At 43.9% G+C, this 24851-nt stretch overlaps 1 protein-coding gene across 2 annotated transcripts in view; it reads left to right on the top strand.

Annotated features, from left to right (window-relative positions):
- Positions 1–2775: 2775 nt before the first annotated feature.
- The window catches only part of spmip2 (sperm microtubule inner protein 2), a 50594-nt gene continuing 28518 nt past the window's right edge, over positions 2776–24851 (top strand). The window contains exons 1-3 of one of the 2 annotated variants that reach the window (XM_087979823.1): positions 2776–2907; positions 10775–11246; positions 19147–19379. In XM_087979823.1, coding sequence (XP_087835949.1) covers positions 11192–11246; positions 19147–19379 — 288 coding nt within the window. In that variant the 5' untranslated portion in view covers positions 2776–2907; positions 10775–11191. The remainder of the gene's footprint in view (positions 2908–10774; positions 11247–19146; positions 19380–24851) is intronic. The other variant, XM_087979822.1, reaches the window with a different exon arrangement.

Genomic DNA, 24851 nt, shown 5'->3' with positions numbered 1-24851 from the left:
TCTATTCCACCTGTCACTGTGCTGTCTGGCTCTATTCCACCTGTCACGGTGCTGTCTGGTTCTATTCCACCTGTCACTGTGCTGTCTGGTTCTATTCCACCTGTCACTGTGCTGTCTGGTTCTATTCCACCTGTCACTGTGCTGGCTGGTTCTATTCCACCTGTCACTGCGCTGTCTGGTTCTATTCCACCTGTCACGGTGCTGTCTGGTTCTATTCCACCTGTCACTGTGCTGTCTGGTTCTATTCCACCTGTCACTGTGCTGTCTGGTTCTATTCCACCTGTCACTGTGCTGGCTGTTTCTATTCCACCTGTCACGGTGCTGTCTGGTTCTATTCCACCTGTCACTGTGCTGGCTGTTTCTATTCCACCTGTCACTGTGCTGGCTGGTTCTATTCCACCTGTCACTGTGCTGGCTGTTTCTATTCCACCTGTCACTGTGCTGGGTGATTCTATTCCACCTGTCTCTGTGCTGTCTGGTTCTATTCCACCTGTCACGGTGTGAGAGCCTCAGAGTGCACAGTAACAAATGGAGCAGAACCTGAGACCATTTAAGCAATGTGTCAGGACACAATTAGCACGCAGTTGGTGGTCCTGGGCAGACTCAGTAAAGGTTGAAATTGGAAGCACACAGACTGAAGTAGAGCAGACACTTGAGGGAACAGGGACAGGGAGGGAGCAGAGGGATATTCCTGAGAGGAAAATTCAAAAATTAGTACACGGCTTTCTCCCTAACCCTTGCCCTCTGCTCTCTCTCCGTCCCTGCTCACTCTGCTCTCACACCTCTCCTATCTCCATGTTCCTGTTTCCCTCTACTCTCTCCCTGTTTCCCTCTGCTCTCTCACTGTTCCCTCTGCTCTCTCCCTCACTGTCCCTGTCACTGTCCTCTCTGCTCTCTCTCCCGTCCCTGTTCCCTCCCTCCCTATCCTTCTGCTCCCTCTCTCCCTATCCCCTCCCTCCCAATCCCTGTCCCCTCCCTCCCTGTCCCTGTCCTCTCCCTCCCTTCCTGTCCCTGTTCCCTCCCTCCCTGTCCCCTTCCTCCGTCCCTGTCCCCTCCCTCCCTGTCTCTGTCCCCAACCTCCCTGTCCCTGTCCCTTCCCTCCTCCCGTCCCTGTCCCCTCCCTCCCTGTCCCCTCCCTCCCCCCTGTTCCTGTCCCCTCCCTCCCTGTCCTTGTCCCCTCCCTCCCTGTTCCTGTCCCCTCCCTCCCTGTCCCCTGCCTCCCTGTCCTTGTCCCCTCCCTGTCCCTGGCCCCTACCCTGTCCCTCTCCCCTCCCTCCCTCCCTGTTCCTGTCCACTCCCTCCCTGTCCCCTCCCTCCCTGTCCTTGTTCCCTCCCTCCCTGTCCCTTCCCTCCCTGTCCCTGGCCCCTACCCTGTCCCTGTCCCCTCCCTCCCTGTCCCCTCCCTCCTTGTCCCCTCCCTCCCTGTCCCTGGCCCCTACCCTGTCCCTCTCCCCTCGCTCCCTGTCCCCTCCCTCCTTGTCCCCTCCCTCCCTGTCCCTTCACTCCCTGTCCCTGGCCCCTACCCTGTCCCTGTCCCCTCCCTCCCTGTCCCCTCGCTCCCTTGTCCCTGTCCCTGTCCCCACCCTCCCTGTCCCTGTCCCCTCCCTCTGTGTCCCCTCCCTCCCTGTCCCTGTTCCCATCCTGCCCCTGTCCCCTCCCTCCGTGTCCCCTCCCTCCCTGTCCCTGTCCCCTCCCTATCCCTGACCCCTCCCTCCCTGTCTCTGGCCCCTCCCTCTCTGGCCCTGACCCCTCCCTCTGTCTCTGGCCCCTCCCTCCCTTGCCCTGGCCCCTTCCTGTCCCTGTCCCCTCCCTCCCTGTCCCTGTCCCCTCTCTCCCTGTCCCTGTCTCCTCCCTCTCTGTCCCTGTCCCCTACCTCCCTGTACCCTCTGATCCCTCCCTCCCTGTCCCTGTCCCTGTCCCCTACCTCCCTGTTCCCTCTGATCCCTCTCTCCTTGTCCCTGTTCCCTCCCTCCCTCTCCCTGTTCCTCCCTCTCACTGTCCCTCTGCTCCCTCCCTGTCCCTGTTCCCTCTGCTCCCTCCCTGTCCCTGTTCCCTCTGCTCCCTCTCTCCTTGTCACTGTCCCCTCCCTCCGTGTCCCCTCTCTCCCTCCCTATCCTTGTCCCCGACCTCCCTCCCTCCTTCCTCCCTGTCTCCTTCCTCCCTGTCTCTGGCCCCTCCCTCCCTGTCATTGCCCCCCCCCCCTGTCCCTGTCCCCTCCCTCCGTCTGGCCCCTCCCTCCCTCTCTGCCTTTGGCCCCTCCCTCCCTCCCTCCCTGTCTCTGGCCCCTCCCTCCCTGTCTGGCCCCTCCCTCCCTGTCCCAGGCCTCCCAGACACTGGCCCCGCCCTCTGTTCCTGGCCCCTCCCTCCCTGTCCCTGGATCCTCCCCCTGTCCCTGGCCCCTCCCTCCCATTCCCATGTCCCCCTCCCTGTCCCTGGCCCCTCCCCCTCTCCCTGGACCCTCCCCCTGTCCCTGGACCCTCCCTCCCATTCCCTTGCCCCCACTCCCTGTCCCTTGCCCCCCCTCTCCCTGGCCCCTCCCTCCCCTGTCCCTGGACCCTCCCCTGTCCCTGGCCCCTCCCTCCCAGTCTCTGGCCCCCCCCCTCTCCCTGGACCCTCCCCTGTCCCTGGCCCCTCCCCTGTCCCTGGCCCCTCCCTCCCTGTCTCTGGAGTGTCTTCGTCACTGAACTGTCATTGCAACGAGTGAGGCGTCTATAGCAACGCAAGTGTCAATGTCACTGTGGGAGGGTTGGCATTCAGCGAGAGCTGTGCAGCTCGGTCTGACTCCTTTGGGAATACAAGTCCTGGTCGATTATTATAAAACTAATTTGGAGCAGATGCCTCTCCGTACTGGCAGGAATAATCACATTCCGGCATCCGCTGAGCCTAAAGGAGGGGTTGTGTTTACAGGTATTCAATAACTCTGTATTCTACTTATCGCTCACACAAAAAAAACTCAAACAATAGATTTCTTAAATTCTTTCATTTCCACGTACAGTCGTTTAAACCTCATATATCTGTTATTGACCGAAATAATTGTTGAAAAGCGTGTTCCTTTAAAACAAAACAATCAAGTTAGGTTTTATATCAGGAATACATCTAACTAAGTGGCCTTTTTAAAATACTTTTCAGTAATTATTAAACTCAGTTGGAATTACTAGATATATAAGTTTCATGGTGAACTCATCCACAGCCTCTTCAGCTTGGTACTATTCACCTATTTACATTTGTACAGCAATTTTAACCCAGTAAAAATGACTAAATTACGTAATAGAATAGACACAAAGCCATATTGAAATATAATAGATGGTTTTAAGGAGCGTTTAGTTGGACAAGTGGTTGAGAAGGAGAATTTACAGAGCATAGGTTCTATGCAGATGAGGACGTGATCTCTAATGATGGAGTCCTTTAAACTGGAGGTGGGGTGTGGGGGGAAGGGTTGCCAGGTGGAGGTATTGGACCATGGTAAGACCATTGGGTCCATATGTGTATAAATCAGTTGCACCATCCTGTCACCCACTCCATCAAATGCATTTACAGCAGATGACATAAGTTGGCACATACTCAGTGACCCAGTCTCCTCAGCTTTCTGAGGTGGGAAATTCCACAAGTTGACCGGCCTCTGAGAGAAGGAATCTTTTCTCATCTCCACAACCAAGGCAACCATCCTCCCTGCATCTAGCATTGTTAGCATTTTGGATAGATTACATATATTTTATGTTATTGAACTAGTAATCAAAGCTAAAACTCTGGCTTCAAATTCCAGGATAGCAGACATTTGAATTCAATAAAAAGCTAGTCTAATGGAAACAAGTAATTATTGTTGTAAAAATCCCTTTGGGGAAGTAAATCTGTCATCCCTACTTAGGCTGACCTATATGTGACTCCAGAACCATGGCAATATGGGAGACTCTTAACTGCTGGCATTCTCTAATGTCTCACATTGCCTTCAAACCTACTGACAAGGTTGGTTCTATTGCCTGTTATATTAATGTTTACCTAGTCAGAAATCACACAACACCAGGTTATTGTCCAACAGCTTTCTTTGAAATCACAAGCTTTCAGAGCGCTGCTCCTTAGACAGGTGAAGTGACGAAGGAGCAGCGCTCTGAAAGCTTGTGATTTCAAATAAAGCTATTGGACTATAACCTGGTGTCGTGTGATTTCTGACTTTGTCCACCCCAGTCCAACACCAGCACCTCCACATCATGGCTGGCCTTTACCTAGCAGAGGCTGAACATCAACTGCCCCAATGCTTTCCCTTAACTCCTGCCAGACAATGACCCCATCACCTACCTTTAAGCTATTATTTCCAAGATTGTCACTGATATTATCCCCTTAAACGTTTCCTTCTATGGTTTCCAACCTCATAGCTCCAACCCCTGTCAAACTCCGAAAAGCAGGCTATGACTTCCTTCCCAAAATCCACAAAATTTCCAGGTTTTATTTCAGCCTGTTCCTGCCCTCCTGACCTGACATTGCAAGTCTATTTTTTCTCCCCTTTTCTCTTCCTGTCGTCGCCCATGACTCTTCCAATCCCCTGTATCACTTTAAAAGTTTCCAGTTTCCTGTCCTTAAATGTCTCCGTTTCAACGTGGACACCCAATTTCTCTAAACCTCCAACCTCCATGAGGATGGTATGAGAGCTCACTGCTCCAACTTCTTGAACTTCTGCTCTCACCTCTTCCTTCCCTTCCCAGAGCCAAAGTAGGGGCTATTGTTCTTTCCTTCCCTTGTTCTTTCTTTCCACCCCACCATCTTTCATATTCATTGTTCCTCTGCAATATCCAGTACCTACAGCATGATGCCCCTACCAAACACATCTTCCCTTCCTCTCTTCTTCCCTTTCAGGATTCCAAAGGGACCATTCCTCCTATAATTTCTCAGACACCCTCCTTCCCCTTCGTTTGCTATAGCACCTTTCCATACAAATGTAAGAGATACCACACCTGCCTGTTCATTATCTCCCTCCTCACTGCCCAAAGTCCCAAACACATTCTTTCCATTTAGTATCCTGCATTCATTGATCATGGTATTGTCTTCTCCAGGCTGGAAAGATAAAATGCAACTTTGCAGAACACCTCTGTTCAGCCTGCATAACCCTAAGATCCCAGGACTCTATCATTCCAATTCTTCATCTTACTCTCAGTTGGAATTTTCTGTCTGTGACCTCCTGAGATGTTATAATATGAAGTTCAGCCTAGGCTTGAGGAACAACACCTTTGTGGTTTCACTGGGCACTTCACAGACTTCTTCTATCAACATTGTGTTCAATAAATATAAATTTTTATCTCTGCCCCCATTTTGTTTCCTTTCTTTTTGATAGTTTTGGTTTCTCTGTCTAGTCTTTCTCTTTCTTTGGCTCTGATGGCTTCTGTTCATCATTCTGCCATTCGCACCTCTTCCAGATGAAAATTTTGTTTCACTAGATATTTGTTCTATTGTCACTCCTTTTCTGACCTCCTTCCACTATATCACAGATTTTCCTTTCTGTTCCTTTGTCCACACTTCTTCATTTCCTTTGCTCAAAATATACTACATTTCTAAATTTTCTTAGTTTCATCAAAAGATCATAAACCTCAACTGCTTTCTCTGTTTTTCTCTCTCCGCCTCTGGTGCAGGACGAATGTCAAATTTTGCAGCAATGTTGTTCTATTTACCTAACTATGAAATATTCAATGACATTGAGTTCCTACACTTTATTTCTGTTATACTGCTTTTCTCCATATACCCACAAGCACATATTTGCCCCAAGATGCTGTGGATGTGCTCTGAACTACACTGAAAACCAGTTTGAAAATGACACACTCTCAAAAGAGTAGAGATCAGAGTGGTGCTGGAAAAGCACAGCAGGTCAGGCAGTATCCGAGGAGCAGGAAAATCGATGTTTCAGGCAAAAGCCCTTCATCAGGAACGGAGGCCTCCATTCCTGATGTAGGGTTTTGCCCGAAATGTCGATTTTCCTGCTCCTCGGATGCTACCTGACCTGCTGTGCTTTTCCAGCACCACTCTGATCTCTACTCTGGTTTCCAGCATCTGCAGTCCTCACTTTTGCCCATACTCTCAAAAGATTCCTGCACTGTCTGCCTATTCCTACCATGGTGAATTTCCATGCACTTTATACTTCCTTGATCCCTTGGTAGCAGCAGGGGCGACTACCTTCTTGACCACATGGTTCCACGTGCTTCTCAACCTCAGAAGCCCGTTCAATTTTACACACAATACAGTGTATTTGGAGAATTATACTCAGAAGAAATACTTAGACAATAGTAAGTTAAGTTCTTTAAAATCATTGTAAAATAACAATAAGGAGAATGAATGCTTGTTGAATAATTATTTTGTGTCAGTCTTCACAGTGCATATGCAGAGGCCTAAATATCTGATGTCCCAGGGAAACTAATAATGAATCAAAGATTAGAATTCAACTAAGGTTAGCGTAAGCAAGAAAGCATATACTGTGGTGAAGGGCAGTGGGAAATCAAGAGGATTGGGAAACTTTCAAAGACCAACAGAGGGCAACAAGAAAATAAATAAGGAGGGAGAAGATTCATTATGAGGGTAAGCTAGTCAGTAATATAATGTAAGAGCTTCTTTCAATATATAAATGGCAAAAGAGAGGCAAAAATTGCTCTTGGGCCACTGGAAAATGATGCTGGATTGATAGTAGTGGGAACTGAATAATTACTTTGTGTCAGTTTTCATGGTGGAAGATATGAGTAATATCCCAAAAATTCAAGAGAGTGAGGACGCAGAGCTGTATGGTGGCCTTCATCAAAAAGAAGGTGATAGAAAAACTGAATGGCCTGAAGATGGATAAGTTTCCTGGACCAGATGGACTGTACACCAGCGTTCTAAGGGAGATAGCTGAAGAGATAGTTGAGGCATTAGTGGTGATCTTTCAGAAATTGCTAGAATCAGAGAGGGTGCCAGAGGACTGGAAAATTGCTAATGTGACATCCTTGTTTAAAAAGGGAGTAAGGCAAAAGACGGAAATTACAGCCCAATTAGCCTAACCTCATCTGTGGGTAAGATCCTAGAATCCATTGTGAAGGATGAGATTTCTAAGTACTTGGATATGTGTACGGTAAAATAGAACAAAGTCAGCATGTTCATCAAGGGGACGTCATGCCTGACAAATCTGCTAGAATTCTTTAAGCAAGTAACAATCAGGTTAGGCCAAGGAGAGCCAATGGGTGTTATCTACCTAGACTTCAAGAAGGCCTTTGGCAAGGTGGTGCCCACAGGAGGCTACTGAGTTGAGAGTGTGGTGCTGGAAAAGCACAGCAGGTCAGGCAGCATCCGAGGAGCAGGCGAATCAGGAATTCATCATGAATATTAGGGCTTGTGCCCAAAACGTCGATTCTCCTCCTCCTCAGATGCTGCCTGACCTGCTGTGCTTTTCCAGCACAACACTCTCAAATCTGATCTCCAGCTTCTGCAGTCCTAACTTTCTTCTAGGAGGCTACTGAGTAAGGTAAGGGCCCATGGTGTTATAGGCAAGGTGCTAGCATGGATAGAAGCTTGGCTGTCTGGCAGAAAGCAAAGAGTGAAGATAAAAGGGTCCTTCTCAGGATGGCAGCCAGTGACAAGTGGTGTTTTGCCAGGCTCAGTGTTGGGACCACAAACTTTCACTTTATATGTTAATGATCTGGGCGAAGAAACTGAGGCATTCTGGCTAAGTTTGTAGACAATTCAAAGATAGGTAGAGGAACAGGCAGCATTGAGTAAGTGGGGAGGCTGTAGAAGGATTTGGACAGGTTAGGAGAGTGGGCAAGCAAGTTGCAGATGGAGTACAATGTGGAAAAGTGTGAGGTCATGCACTTTGTTAGGAAGAATGGAGACATTTTCTAAATGAGGAGAAAATTCAAAAGTCTGAAATGCAAAGAGACTTTGGAGTTCTAGTCCAGGATTCTCTCAAGGTAAACTTGCAGGTTAAGTCAGCAGTTAGGAAGGCAAATGCAATGATAGCATTTATTTTGAGAGGATTTGAATATAAAAGCAGGGATGTACTTCAGAAGCTCCCTCAGGCTCTGGTCAGATGACATTTGGCGTATGGTTTGCAGGTTTAGACCCCATGTCTCAGGAAGGATGTATTGGCCTTGGAGGGTGTTCAGGGGAGGTTCACAAGAATGGCCCCAGGAATGAATAGCGTAACATATGAGGAATGTCTGAGGACTCTGCATTTATACTTGATGGAGGTTAGAAGGATTTTTACAGATTAGATTACATTACAGTGTGGAAACAGGCCCTCTGGCCCAACAAGTCCACACCGACCCGCCGAAGCGCAACCCACCCATACCCCTACATTTACCCCTTACCTAACACTACGGGCAATTTAGCATGGCCAATTCACCTGACCTGCATATCTTTGGACTGTGGGAGGAAACCGGAGCAGCGGGAGGAAACTCACACAGACACGGGGAGAACGTGCAAACTCCACACAGTCAGTCGCCTGAGGCAGGAATTGAACCCGGGTCTCTGGCGCTGTAAGACAGCAGTGCTAACCACTGTGCCACCGTGCCGCCCACAAACAGTGGGCGATGATGGGGGATTAATTGAAACGTACTGAATATTGAATGGCCTGGACAGAGTAGATGTTGGGAAGATGTTTCCATTAGTAGGAGAGACTAGGACCCGAGGGCATAGCCTTAGAGTAAAGGGAAGACCTGTTAGAATGGAGATAAGGAAAAACTTCTTCAGCCAGAGAGTGGGGAATCTATGGAATGCATTGCCACAGAAGGCTGTGGAGGCCAGGTCATTGAGTATATTTAAGACTGAGATAGATATGTTCTTGAGTATCAAGGGGATCAAAAGTTACAGGAAGAAAGTGGGAGAATGGGGTTGAGAAACTTATCAGTCATGATGCAATGGCAGAGCAGACTCGTTTGACTGAAAGGAGCAAAAATTAGGCCAATGTCTTTTTACAGATTAGATTACATTACAGTGTGGAAACAGGCCCTTCGGCCCAACAAGTCCACACCGACCCGCCGAAGTGCAACCCACCCATACCCCTACATTTACCCCTTACCTTAAAATAGTATGAGAAGAAGAGACCAACAAATTTTTAGGCTCTGATGATTTCTGTCACAGTGCTTTGGAAGAATTAGTTGCAGATGTTTTAGACATAATCTTCCAAAGAAAATTTGATTCAGAAACTGTAACTTGAGATTAGAAAATGATAATTGTTACTCAATTATTTAAATAAGGTAAGCCAGTTAAAAAAGAAACAGGAAATTATAGACTTGTTTGTTTTGAGGAACATAATAGAATCCATAATTAAGGGCGATGATGGAGCACTTAGAGAAATTTGAGCTGATTAGACAACCAACATGAGTTTGTAAAGTAAGAAGAGATCAGGTTGGAAATGCTCAGCTGATCTGGCAACATTGGTGCAGAGATAAAGTTTTTTTTCTGCATAGATGCTGCCAGACCTGCTGAACATTTCTGACATTTTCTGCTTACATTGTTGATTTCCAGCATCTGACATAATTTTCTTGTGTATCTATAAACAGTGTGTCGCGTTTAATGAATTTAATTGATTCTTTTTTGAGGAAATAACCAAAGTGGTAAACAGTGGAATGCTTACACAGACTTTCAGAAGGCATTCAATAAAGAGACAGTGAGTGAAATTTAAAGTTTATGTAAATAAAGACAATTATTGACTTTGCTAATTGATAGAAATGAGGGTCAGGATAATGGGCATCTACTCAAACTGCCTGGAAAGTGACATTCTGCAAGGATTTCTGCTGGAATCTTATCTATTTGCTGTCATGGTTAATGATTTAGATAACATAAGAATCCCTTTTGCACTTGACAGAAAGATTGATGCTTTGATATCCAAGAAGAATTAAACAAAAGCATAAAATACAAAGAAGCATTTTTGATCAGATGTGTTGTTCCAATAATTTTTTAGATGGTGAACAGCTAGGAAGCTTAAAAATCCAAAGATATTTGGAGATCCATGAACACATCGCTATAAAGTCATGATAGTTCCTGAGTTCATTAGAGAGAGAAGACTGGTCATGGTTCAACCTCAGTGTCTCGACACCTCAAGTAAAGGGGCAGGTTGAGAAGGAAAGTCCTTCATGGTAACTTCAGCTAATGTGGAAATTGAACCATGGTGTTGGCTTAACTCTGAATTGCAAAGCAGCTGTCCTGCCAACTGAGCTAACCAAATCCTATACACCACTGTAATGTGATATTGAAGTACAAACAATCAATCCAAATGTTAAAGGAACGTTAGACTTTCTTTTACTTGAGGGGAGAATGAAAAGGGGAGAAAGTCTTTCTATGGCTGAACAAAATCTTGGCTATGCCACATTTGAAGTACTATGTATTGTTTTGGTCATCATAGCTGAAACCATATTTAGTGGCCTTCAAAGAAGTGCTATATAGATTTACCACTCACCTTAACTCCCAACCAAGATAGGTTGAAGGTTTTCTTCTTTCTTGAATCAAGTCCCAACCAGTCTGTATTCCACTATTATTCTCTTCTACTGAGTTAAACTTGTCCTCTCATTGAATAATTTTGCCTTTAAGCTATCTTACTTCTTCCATATAAAAGGATTGCCAAGGGCACCCATATTGTCCTTTTTTTTAATGTGAGGCATGTGGAATATACTTTGTTCTCTCAGGCCTTCTCTTTATTCAGCACATTGAGCGACTGTCCTGGTGCACTTTTATTCAGAACTGAAAAATACCATCACTTCAGTTTCAATTTCCACTATTCTCTCATTTCCACATTGATCATCTCTGACTTTTTCCATTCCTTCCTTAGGTCTATCCACCATTCACAAGGCAGAAGGCAGGATCTGATGGAGTACTTTCCACTTGCCTGGATGCAACTACAACAATGCCCATTTAGTTTGACACCGTCCAAGTCAAAGCAGCCCATTTGATTTGGACCAAATTCAAAAATATGTGCTTCCTCCACACCAATTGACAGTATCAGCAGTGTGTATACTCTACAAGATGCTCTACCCAGAAATTCAAGGCTCCTGACTCAGCACAATTCAAAGCTACAACCTCTAATATCTAGAAGGATATAAGCAGCAGATACGTGTGAACACAACAGAATAAGATCCTCCAAAAGACTCACCATCCTAACTTGAAATATATCACTTTTCCTTCATTGTCGCTAGGTCAAAATCCTGGAATTCCTTCCCTAATTGCATTGTGGGTCTATCTACACCAAATGGTTTGCAGCTGTTTAAGAAGGAAGCTCACTAGACCTCTCAAGAGTAACAAAGGTTAGGCAATAGGCCAGAAACATCCACATCCTATGAATGAATGAAAAATAAATGTGTGGGGTCAATTATTGTTGACTGGGGGAGATGGTGGCCCAACAGTAATATCACTGAATTAGTAATACAGAACCCCAGACACTTCTGGGCATATGGGTTTGAATCCCACTATCAAGGGCAGTAGGAATGGGTAATAAATTCTGCCCCAACCAGTTAAATCCACGTCCGATAATGAATAAATTAAAGAAAAACAGTGGTCTACATCAGAAAAGCAAATGAACATTCAATGATCACTTTGCAAGACATCTCTGTCAGTCTGCAAGTATGACATTGAAGATTCCTGTTGTTTGCCGTTTGAATTCACCACCTTGTGCTCAACTTTACATTTCTGTCCCCAGCATGTTGCAGTGCTCCGGTGAAGCTCAACACAAGCTCAAGGGACAGCATTTCACTTTTTAATTAGGGATTTTACAGTCACTGGACTCAACATGAATTCTGCTTTATCCCATGCTTAAAGCCAATCTTGCTAGTGACATGCTGAAGTACCAGTCTGGAATAACTTGAGGCTGCTTGCCTACTCCTATTGTTAAGTGAAGCTTTTCAGTTCTCTACATATTGTAGCACATCTTTATTTGCACATCTTTATTTGCATCTGTACATTGTAGGTTATCAAATATAGTATCAAAGACTTCACATGGTCATTCTAGACTGAAGTCTTCTCTCTTACTGATATCAGTCATGTGATCAGTTATGTCATCATGATTTACATGAATCTCATTATACCACATCTTCCAAGTTTCTCCCTAAGTCTACATTATTCCACCAAGTTACTTCTACTTATTTACACAGTACTTGTAGTTATAATGTCATTATTAACATCATTATCACCATGGACATATTTTCCCCGCCCCCACCACCCCAAAGTCCAAATTCCACAGCTTAAAACATCCAGATTTGTCTCACTGGAGTGTAGCAGTAAGGTGATGGTGATGGTGTGTTTGGAAATATTCTCCACTCTGTGCAGTATCTGATATAGAATGATTGTATCACATCCTGTGATAATTATCTTCTATCGCATCTTTTACTTGAATAAGATCATTACCTTCCATTCTGAATTTCCCTTCAAGTGTTCTCATGGTGTAAGATCTCGGTTGATCTATACGTCTGATAACCGTAGCTGCAGACTTCCTCTCCTTTAACTAGGCCTCTTGCCCTGTTTTTAACATCCTCCCTATTGCTCTAAGTAAGTGCATCAGTGAGTTTATAGTCTTGCCTGCTCTTTCTGCCTCTTAGGAGTATCTCTGTCATTTCCTCGTTCCCCATAATTCCTCCTATATCTGCTTCTGCGTGACTTGATTCTGTGGGAGGCCCAATGCCAACCATGTAAATGTTAAATTGCATTTAAATGACATTGGATACCTTTCAGAAAGGTTACATTGGTTTCTCACTAGTTATCCAATCAGTTGATGGAACCTGCAACATGTACACTAACATCTGCCTCATATGTCTCTGTAATGATAATTAGATGTAAATTATTTATGTTGATTTGTGCCACTAGCTCATCTGCATTATTGTGGCTGCTTCTTGCTTTCAGATAAACAGCCTTTAAGTTCATTTTCTGACCTGCATATATATTACTCCCTGAAGTACTATTAACTTTAGACTTGCTGTCCCTTCCCACCCCATTCTATTTGTTTTTATATCCACTGCACTATTCTATTACCTCACTTTTCTCTATGGGAATTCTAGATCTCTTTTTACCCTAACCCTGCTTTCCACTAATCTCCAACCCCCTTCCTCTCATGTTGATTAAAAGTCCCAACCAAAGCTCTGGTTACACAAATTGTCAGGATGGTAGTTTCAGCCAGAGAAGTTTCCCTTTAGCAGTTGATGCCTAGAAAATAAAACCAACGAAACCAAGTTGATGCTAAAGCTGGATAAAATATTAGTTAGGCCACAACTGGCATACAATTCTGGTCACAACACTGCCAAAAGGATGTGATTACATCAAACAGCATACTACAGCAGAGGTTAATAATGAACTTTCTAGTTTTGAGAAATTTAGTTCTGAGAAAAGATTGTATAGGTTGTGTTGGTTATACATTATCAAATGAGGGTAAGGAAGAGCAGGACTTTTCCATGGCAAAGACGTTGATAACCAAAGTAATTGGTGGAAGGATTAGAAGGGAATTAAAGAGGATCTCTCTAATCCAACAGACAGTAGGATTGGGAAACTCATAGCCTTGAAAAGGTGGCATTGGAGAAAGCTTGGACTTGTATATATAATACTACAAAATATTGGGCTGTGGACCAAGAGCTAGACAGTGAGAGTAATCTTAATAGCTCTGTTTTTCAGTTAACACCGTCACAATGGGAGATTATCAGGCTCAGGCTATTCAGGAGAAAAGTTAGGAAATTATTTTTTGCAGACATTATTAGTAAAGTGTGAACCTTTCTTCAGCTCAAGTAATATTTTATATTTGTATCAAAATAGTTTTATTAACAAATGATATGAAAGAATAGAGAATCATGAGCGGTGTCAATAACTCAACAGAGGCCAGTATCCAGTCACAAAGTCACTGTTCATTTACATGTGGAAAGTCATAGAGTCATAGAGATGTACAGCATGGAAACAGACCCTTCGGTCCAACCCGTCCATGCTGACCAGATATCCCAACCCAATCTAGTCCCACCTACCAGCACCCAGCCCATATTCCTCCAAACCCTTCCTATTCATTTCCTCATCTAAATGCCTTTTAAATGTTGCAATTGTACCAGCCTCCACCACTTCCTCTGGCAGCTCATTCCATACACGTACTACCCTCTGAGTGAAAATGTTGCCTCTTAGGTCTCTTTTATATCTTTCTCCTCTCACCCTAAACCTATGCCCTCTATTTCTGGACTTCCCCACCCCAGGGAAAAGACTTTGTCTATTTATCCTATCCATGCCCCTCATGATTTTATAAACCTCTATAAGGTCACCCCTCAGCCTCTGACGCTGCAGGGAAAACAGCCCCAGCCTATTCATCCTTTCCGTATAGCTCAAATTCTCCAACCCTGGCAACATCCTTGTAAATCTTTTCTGGACCCTTTCAAGTTTCACAACATCTTTCTGATAGGAAGGAGACCAGAATTGCACACAATATTCCAACAGTGGCCTAACCAATGTCCTGTACAGCTGCAACATGACCTCCCAACTCCTGTACTCGATACTCTGACCAATAAAGGAAAGCATACTAAACGCCTTCTTCACTATCCTATCTACCTGCGACTCCACTTTCAAGGAGCTATGTACCTGCACTCCAAGGTCTCCTTGTTCAGCAACACTCCCCAGGACCTTACCATTAAGTGTATAAGTCCTGCTAAGATTTGCTTTCCCAAAATGCAGCACCTCACATTTATCTAGATTAAACTCCACTTGCCACTTCTCTGCCCATTGGCCCATCTGATGAAGATCCCATTGTAATCTGAGGTAACCTTCTTCGCTGTCCACTACATCTCCAATTTTGGTGTCATCAGCAAACGTACTAACTATATCTCTTATGCTCACATCCAAATCATTTATATAAATGATGAAAAGTAGTGTACCCAGCACCGATCCTTGTGGCACACCACTGGTCACAGGTCTCCAGTCTGAAAAACAACCCTCCACCACCATCCTCTGTCTTCTACATTTGAGCCAGTTCTGTATCTAAATGGCGAGTTCTGCCTGTATTCCATGAGATCTAACCTTACTCACCAGTCTCCCATAGGGAACCTTGTCGAACGCCTTACTGAAGTCCAAATAGATCACATCTACCGCTCTGCCCTCATCAATCCTCTTTGTTACTTCTTCAAAAAACTCAATCAAGTTTGTGAGACATGATTTCCCACACACAGAGCCATGTTGACTATATCTAATCAGTCCTTGCCTTTCCAAATACATGTACATCCTTCCCTCAGGATTCCCTCCAACAACATGCCCACCACCGAGGTCAGGCTCACTGGTCTATAGTTCCCTGGCTTGTCCTTACCACCTTTCTTAAATAGTGGCACCATGTTTGCCAACCTCCAGTCTACCGGCACCTCACCTGTGAATATCGATAATACAAATATCTCAACAAGAGGCCCAGCAATCACTTCTCTAGCTTCCCACAGAATTCTAGGGTGCACCTGACCAGGTCCTGGGGATTTATCCACTTTTATGCGTTGCAAGTCATCCAGCCCTTACTCCTCTGTAATATGGACATCTTTCAAAATGTCGTGGTTCTGTTCGCCGAGCTGGGAATTTGTGTTGCAGACATTTCGTCCCCTGTCTAGGTGACATCCTCAGTGCTTGGGAGCCTCCTGTGAAGCGCTTCTGTGATCTTTCCTCTGGCATTTATAGTGGTTTGGCTTGTCCTATAATAGTAGTGTTGTCCCAGTCGAATTCATGTTGCTTGTCATCTGCATGTGTGGCTACTAAGGATAGCTGGTCGTGTCGTTTCGTGCCTAGTTGGTGTAGGACAAGCCAAACAGAGAACAGCCAGGGAATTCCTAGAGGCATGGCACTCATCCACAGATTCAATCCATAAGCACATCGACCTGGACCCAATATACCGACCACTGCAGCGGACAGCTGGAACTGACACCCGGAAGCAGCAGATTCAAACCACTGTAAATGCCGGAGGAAAGATCACAGAAGCGCTTCACAGGAGGCTCCCAAGCACTGAGGATGTCACCTAGACAGGGGACGAAATGTCTGCAACACAAATTCCCAGCTTGGCGAACAGAACCACAACACCGAGCACCCGAGCCACAAATCTTCTCACAAACTTTGAATTTTTCAAGATGTCACCATCTATTTCCCTACATTTTATATCTTCCATGTTCTTTGCCACAGTAAGTACTGATGCAAAATACTTGTTTAGTATCTGCCCCATCTCCTGCGGCTCCACACAACGGCCGCCTTGCTGATCTTTGAGGGGCCCTATTCTCTCCCTAGTTACCCTTTTGTCCTTAATGTATTTGTAAAAACCCTTTGGATTCTCCTTAACTCTATTTGCCAAAGCTATCTCATGTCCGCTTTTTGCTCTCCTGATTTCCCTCTTAATTATACACCTACTTCCTTTATATTCTTCTAAGGATTCACTTGATCTATCCTGTCTATACCTGACATATGCTTCCTTTTTTTTCTTAACCAAACCTTCAATTTCTTTAATCATCCAGCATTCCCTATACCTACCAGCCTTACCTTTCACCCTAACAGGAATATACTTTCTCTGGACTCTCATTATCTCATTTCTGAAGGCTTCCCATTTTCCATCTGTCCCTTTACCTGCAAACATCTGCCCCCAATCATCTTTTGAAAGTTCTCGCCTAATACTGTCAAAATTGGCCTTTCTCCAATTTAGAACTTCAACTTTTAGATCTGGTCTGTCCTTTTCCATCACTATTTTAAAACTAATAGAATTACGGTCGCTGGCCCCAAAGTGCTCCCAAACTTCAGTCACCTGCCCTGCCTTTTTTCCCAAGAGTAGGTCAAGTTTTGCACCTTCTCTAGTAGGTACATCCACATACTGAATCAGAAAATTGTCTTGTACACTCATAATAAATACCTCTCCATCTAAACCCTTAACGCTATAGCAGTCCCAGTCTATGTTTGGAAAGTTAAAATCCTCTACCATAATCACCCTGTTATTCTTACAGATCGCTGAGATCTCCTTACAAGTTTGTTTCTCAATTTACCTCTGACTATTAGAGGGTCTATAATACAATCCCAATAAGGTGATCATCACTTTCTTATTTCTCAGTGTCAGTGTCCACCCAAATAGCTTCCCTGGATGTATTTCCAGGAATATCCTCCCTCAGCACAGCTGTAATGCTATCCCATATCAAAAATGCCACTCCCCCTCCTCTCTTGCCTCCTTTTCTGTCCTTCCTGTAGCATTTGTATCCTGGAATATTAAGCTACCTGTCCTGAGCCATGTTTCTGTAATTGATATCCCAGTCCCATGTTCCTAACCATGCCCTGAGTTCATCTGCCTTCCCTGTTAGGCCTCTTGCATTGAAATAAATGCTGTTTAATTTATCAGTCATACCTTGTTCTCTGCTTTGCCCCTGCCTGCTCTGACTGTTTAACTCACCTTTGTTCTCAACTGTACCAGTCTCAGATTGAAATCTTTCCTCACTATCTCCCTGGGTCCCAATTACCCCCCCCCCCCACCCCACACACACACCCCCTCCCCCCCTTAATAGTTTAAATCCTCCCGAGCAGCTCTAGTGGACCTCCCTGCCAGTATATTAGTCCCCTTCCAATTTAGGTCCTTGACACTGATCCAGTTTCCTCAGAACCAGGTCTCAAAGTGAACAGAACCTCTGACACTCCTGTTTATATCTGTCAGCCAGGGCTCCCTGATTGGGGTCCAATCAGAGAACTCATACTCTGTAAGGTCCATCTGGCTAGCCTCACTACAATCACTACAAGGTGAATAGGATAGAGTCAGGACACAAATCAGCTATGAGTTAACTGAATGATGAAATAGGTTGGATTGTCTTCTTCCTATGAGGCCACAATTATCTCAATTTATTTATGTAGTACAAAGGTTATTATAATTGCAATTAACTGAATGCCCCTTGATTTCTATCTCTTCACATTTTTTTTTCCTTTGAAAAGTCTTTTGCTGAAACAAATTGTAAAGTTCCCTGTTCACACAAGCACCTCTGCAAAATGCCATTCAACAAGGTTAATCAAACGAATCTGACAGATTGTTGACCCACTACATAATCTGACAGCCTTACTGTAATGAGAAGCAGATTTATTAAATCATGGATTGAAAATCTAAATGAGATTTTAATTTAATTAAACCATGAGTTAAAGTTACAATTTGAACTTTTCACACATATGCAAATTACTCTCTCTTAGATTATTAGCAATTTTGACCAAATTGCTTACAAATTAGTGTGATGTTTTCATTAAAGACCAAGTCCCATTTCAGAATATGTACTCACTTTTCTTCCTCTCAAGCAAGCAGTAAATATAAGAAACAGGAGCTGAGCAGCCCTACAATCATTTAAGCTTACTTGCCATTTAATAAAATCATGACTGATCCTCACCTTCAACTTTACTATCCTGCCTGATCATCATACCCCCTCATTGTCTTACACTCCAAATATCTGTCAGTGTCAGCCTTGAATATACTCATTGACTGGGTATCCACAGCTCCATATAGCAATACCAACAAGTACAACAATTTCACTGTTTGCTATGGTGGCATGTGAACGCATATCACCAGAACAATAGCCTTGGAATTATTAAGGTGGTGATAATACCATTAGGCTACTGCCACTATCACTTTTTAATAGCTTCTCAAAATTTCAATGACATTTTAAAAGAAATATTATGAAATGTTTTGAAACCATCAATCAATCTATAAACTCTGAACCCACTATTGAGTTAATTGTAGCTTTTGCAACTCAGCCAAATATTCATGATGACATATTAATAGCATAAATATCAATAAAGAACATTATTGAACTACATGGAAGATAGTAGTGATTTTGTTTCTACCCATTATCAGATGGCTTATGAAAGCTGTCTAGTGGCGTTTCTTTTTAACTCTGCCTGACAAGATGATTTCTTACTTGGACCACATTAAGGGCATTTCACTCAGCCACATTAGGAGCATTTAAGCAGTCCTTGGATAAGCATATGGATGATGATGAGATAGTATAGGGTGATGGGCTTAGATTATTTCACAGGTTGGTGCAACATTGAGGGCCAAAGGGCTATTCTGCGCTGTTCTATGTTCTATTTATTAAAAAGTAGTGAAAAACAGCACAAGGTGAGTCACTATTACAAGGACCAGTGCAGATGTGTCGGGCTGAAAGCCCTTGTAGCCATTCTTTGATTCCATGAAAGTAATTGTTGGCACAATACTTTTTCTAGGGCCAGATGCTTCAAGACATTTCAGACCAAAATTCTCTGACTTTCCTTACTACATTGGTGAGAGTCAACATGTATCTGCTGAAAGTACTGGAAATCTAAACTACTTATATCGTGCTGCACCTTATGGTTCATATCAGGTACCCAAGCAACATTACGTGGGAGAGATTGGCTGGGGATGGTGTTTAGGCCCGAAATTAAACAAATCCAATCTCTTAAGTGGCATGCAATTCAAGGTACTGAACTTATTACTTAAAACATCATTACTTAAAATGTCATTGTTATTTGTTAACACAAAACTTGTATTGTTGAAAACACCATTTTGTCAAAGCTTTTCATCTTGCATTCATCAGGTCAATTCATAAGAAATGCTAATTTAAAAAGGAAAACCAACATTTACAATATGTTGGCTAATTTTGGTGGTTTTGACAGGAACTTTCAAAAGTTGACTGGGGGAGGCTGTTCGCAATTAAAGGGCTGTCTGGCAAGTGGCAGGCTTTCAAAAGGGAGATAGCGAGTTTAGGGACAGCACTTTCCTCCTGGTATGAAGGGCAAAATTGGCGTGAGTGGGGAGCATTGGATGACAGAGATAATTGAGGCTCTAGTCAAGAGAAAGACGTGTCAAGTATAAGCAATTGGGATCAAGTGAATCCCTTGAGGAGTAGAGAGGATGTGGGGACATCTACTTAAGTAAAGTAGAGGAATGGAATTGACTTAAAGGGAAATCAGGAGGACAAAAAGGCGATGTGAGATAGCTTTGACAGGTAAGGTAAAGGAGAATCCAAAGAGATTTTGCGAGTATATTAAGGGCAAAAGCGTAATAAGGGAGAGAATAGGGCCCCTTAAAGATCAGTGAGGTCATCTATGTGTGGATTCACAGGAGATGGGTGAGATCCCTTAAACAAAAATTTCTCATCAGTTTTACTGTGGAGGAAGACATGGAAGCTAGGGAAATAAATGATGATGTCTCAAAAAAAGTCCACATTATAAAAGAGGAGGTGCTGGAGGTCTTAAGACACATACAGGTAGATAAGTTCCTGGGACCTGACCAAGTATATCCTAGGACATTGTGGGAAGCTAAGGAAGAAATTGCACAGCCTTACAGAGATATTTGTATCATCGAAAGTCACAGGTAAGGTTCCGGGAAGATTGAAGGGTGGCTAATGTACCATCATTTAAGAAAGGCTGCAAGGAAAAGCTAGGGAACTACAAACTGGTGAGTCTGATGTCAGTGGTGGATAAGTTGTTGGAGGAGATTCTGTCATCTTGTCCTTAGTTATGAAAAATAATTGTCAACCTGCACTCATTTAGAATTCAGTGGAGATTCAACACTTAGAATTGTTACAATCGATAGAAAGAATCGACTCTCAATCTACAAGTATGTGGAGTGGATCAAACCTGGGTCCAGGAGGTGAAAAACGTTGCAAGTGAATTTCCTTCCATAACGGTGGTGGAAGTGTGGTAGAGACGGTGTTTCCATATTTAAACAAAGTTGCAGTAGTGTGTGGAAGGAGCTCATGAGAAATTTATCCCGTTGTACTTACTCTTATGGTGTCTAGACCTTTTATAATGTCATATATGGGAATGAAGAGCTTCAATAGAAGTTTAAATTGCACTTACATAAATGTGTCTAAATGATAATACTTCAGGAGCTAACCAGGCAGTAATCAAATCCAGACTTCTTTATTCTAATGATTTATAATCACCCAATCATTTATTTACAAGAATCCATTATCTCGTATGCTTTTAAATAATGCTGGTTGATTGCCTGTAATATTGCTGTCATAGTTAAGTTTGCATTTGTGTACCTATAGTTCCTTTGGGTATTACATTCCTTTGATTGTTGCGAAGCTTTAAATTCTTTTTTTGTCTTTCTATTTGATTTTCCCAATAACCCTCACTTATCTTCCTCATTGTAATCTCTAAATTTTTCTGACATTCTTAAACTCTGTTCTTCTGAAAAGATCACCCTGGAGTTCCCTTCCTCTCTATTTTGCAGACATCTCTCACATCCCTTTTCTATTCAGTGAGGGTACTTGGGTAATGGCCTGATGGAGAAAATATAATTAAATACATATTAAAGTATAAACATCTACCTAAGTAAAGCAGAAGAATGCAATTGACTGAAATGTTCGATAGAAAGCCTCCTTCTGTGCTTTAATAATTTGATGACTTTAGTATCTCTGCCTACAAGAGCAGATCAGAGGCTAGGAATTCTGCTGTGAGTAACTCCCATCCTGACTCCCCAAATGCTGTCCACCATCTACAAGGTACATTCCAGAAGTGTAATAGAATGCTTCCCACTTGTCTGGATGAGTGCAGAATCTTGACACCATCCAGATCAAAGTAGTCAACTTGATAGGGGTCTCATCCTCAAATACTCCCTCCAGCACTGACACTGAGCAGAAACACTGTGTATCATCTACACAGAAATTCACCAAGGCTCCTGAGATGGCACTTTCCAAAGCAGTAAGCGGTGCCATCCAGAAGACACAGGCGGTGGACACATAGGAATGCCCACTACCTGAAAGTTCCCCTCCAAGCAGCTCACTACTCTGACTTGGAAATGTATCACCATTCCTTCACTATCACTGGTTAAAAATCCTGGAACTCCCTCCCTGACAATATCATGCTGTACCTTTATCAAATAGACTGTAATGGTTCAAGAAACCAGCTCACTACTATCTTCTGAAGAACAATTAGCAATAGGCAACAAATGCTGGTCCAAACAGTGACACTTCCATCTTCTGAATAAATAAAGTTGCATTAAATAAACATCTCTCACCATTTCTGTTTGTATTCTTCTTTTTCCTTTATGTTTCGCAGTCTATCCCTCACCTGTCATGGAGGTCTGAAGAATTTTCCTCAATCAAGAGATACACTCAGGTTATCTTACAATGGGCACCAAGCCACAAGTCACCTTTCAAGCATTTGAAATTATGTTTCATGATGGAACATTGACACTCAGGGCTACACAGAGACGAGCAACCAAATGTAAGATGAAAGCAGTGCCATTTATTAAAAAAAAAGTGCAAAATGATGTCAACTGTGCCACCAAAATGGACTCAGTAAGTTTCCTTCTTCTCCCTTCTCTACAACAAAGAACAAAGAACATTACAGCCCAGGAATGGGCCCTTCAGCCCCCCAAGCCTGCATCAATCCGTATTTATCTAAATATGCTGCCTATTTTCTAAGGATATGTACCCCTTTGCTCCCTGTCCATTCATGTATCTGTCTAAGTACACCTTAAATGACACTATCGTTCCCAGCTCCTCTGGCAACGCATTCCAGTTTCCACCACCCTCTGCATGAAGAACTTTCCACATATATCTCATCTAAACTTTTCCCCTCTCACTTTGAACTCGTGACTCCTAGTAATTGAGTCCTCCACTCTGGGGAAAAGGTTTCTTACTATCCACCCTTGTTCTGCAGCTGGGTCTGGACGTCTGCTTGACTGTGGAGCTGTTTGGCCCTGGAGTTTCTGTTGGGTGACCCTGGGAGTACTTGTGTCCGGACAAAGTAGACATTCTGAGGGTCTTCTTGCCAGCTGAAAATTGACCCTCCTCGGTATGAATTTTGAAAGATCAGTGGGGTCAATCAGGCAGGGTGGAGGTAGACCTCCACCTCTGGAGTGACAGCCTCTAGAGTGACCTGAGTGTGTGGGTAATCACGTGACTGGCACCTCCCCCAGCACCACCCTTTTCCTTGTGAGGAAGGGGAAACTGGAGGTACACCAGGCCTCCTGTCACTGTATCTTTGGTCCTGAGGACTAATGATTGTGGTAGTGGAATGCAGGTATGTGTGGCTCTCCAGTAGACCTGCGGGTGCTGGGCCTAACATCAACCAGTCTATGCAAGCAGCACTGATGCAGCTTCTGACCAATAAGGGCAATTATGTCCTCCATATCTGTCTACCATTGCTGCTCCTCACTGCATGTGGATGAAGTCTCTGACTGCTTTAACCACAGGGTCCTTACCTGCCTGGTCTCCGGCAGTCCTCTGAGTACCAGCAGCCTGGGGAGTTTCTTCCTCGGCCAGCTGTGGGACTCTCACAGTGAGGTGCTCACCAAATTGTGGTCACACATTTTCTATGGCTAACATTCCTACCAAGGTATCAGTATCTGAGCTGAAGGAATGTACAGGGGGCAGCCTTGATGGCAGCTTTGTACTCTTGTCCTCAGAGGTCAAGAAGTTGTTTTCTGGGGGAGCTGTCCATTTGACGTGCGTTGGTGAAGATGTAGCAATACCTGCAAGGCAAAAGACAGAGAAGGGTTTGCAGCCTGTGAGGTTTTATTTTTGTTTTTCATTCACTCATGGGATGTGAGGTTTGCTGACTGGGTCAGCATTTATTCCCCATCTGTTTAGAAGGTGTTGATGAGCTGCCCTCTTGACTGTTACAATCCATGTGTTCCAGTCCAGGTGGACAATCTATGCCGGTTGGGAGGGAATTCCAGGATTTTGACCCAGTGACAATGAAGGAACAGTGATATATTTCCGAGTCAGGATGGCGAGTGACTTGGAGGGGAACTTGCAGGTGGTGGTGTTCCCATGGATCTGCTGCCTTTGTCCTTCTACATCTAAGTAGTCGAGGGTTTGGAAGGTGCTGTCTGAGGATCTTTGGTGAATTTCTGCAGTGTATCTCGTAGATACTACACACTGCTGCTCCTGAGTGTCAGTTGTGGAGGGAGTGGGTTTTTGTGGATGTGGTGCCAACCGAGCGGGCTGCTTTTTGCTGGATGGTGTGGAGCTTCTTGAGTATTATTGAAGCTGCACCCTTTCAGGCAAGTGGGTGTATTCCATCATACTCCTGATTTGTGTCTTGTAGATGTGGACAGGCTTTATGGAGTCAGGAGGTGAGTTGCTGCTGCAGTATTTCTAGCCTCTGACCTGCTCTTGTAGATATTGCATACATATGATGAGTCCAGTTGAGTTTCTGATAATGGGGTATTAGTGATGGTAACACCTTTGAATGTCAAGTGACCATGGGATACATTGTCTCTTATTGGAGATGGTCATCATCTGGCATTTGTATGGCACAATTGGTACTTGCTATTTTTCAGCTTAAGCCTGGATATTGTCACAAATATCTGAGGAATCACAAATGGTGCTGAACATTGTGCAAACATTGGTGAACATCTCCACTTCTGACTTAATGATGGAGGGGAATTATTACTGAAGATGGTTAGGCCTAAGACACTGCCCTGTGGAACTCATGTAGAGATGGTCTGGAGTTGAAAGGCTGACCTCCAACAACCACAGCCATCTTCCTATATATGACTCCAACCATCAAGAGATTTCCCTGATTCCCTTTCGACTCCAGTTTTGCCAAGGCTTCTTGACATCACACTTAGTCAAATATGGCCTTCTGGTGAGAAGTAGTGTGCAATTAATGAGACTGAAAGGGGAATTAATGTGAGAGTTTCAGGGAACAAAGGATGTTACTTACTCCATTGGCAAGACATGGATGTTTCAGTAACCAAAAGAGAAAATGCTGGAAAATCTCAGCAGGTCTGGCAGCATCTGTAAGGAGAGAAAAGAGCTGACGTTTTGAGTCTAACTGACCCTTTGTCAAAGCTAAAAAAAAGGGAGAAATAGGGAGGTATTTATACCAGGCTGAGAGAAGGTGAGTCATGGCTCCAGAAGCAAAGGTAGCAATAAAGAGGTGATAATGACAGTGCATAGAGAGATTATAGGGAGATTAGGAGCTGT

The sequence above is a fragment of the Chiloscyllium plagiosum genome, unplaced genomic scaffold (assembly GCF_037043375.1).
Source record: "Chiloscyllium plagiosum isolate Xiang-an unplaced genomic scaffold, Cpla_swu_hap1 HiC_scaffold_36, whole genome shotgun sequence".
NCBI classification, from domain to species: Eukaryota; Metazoa; Chordata; class Chondrichthyes; order Orectolobiformes; family Hemiscylliidae; genus Chiloscyllium; species Chiloscyllium plagiosum.
This window is presented reverse-complemented; position numbering and strand designations above follow the sequence as displayed.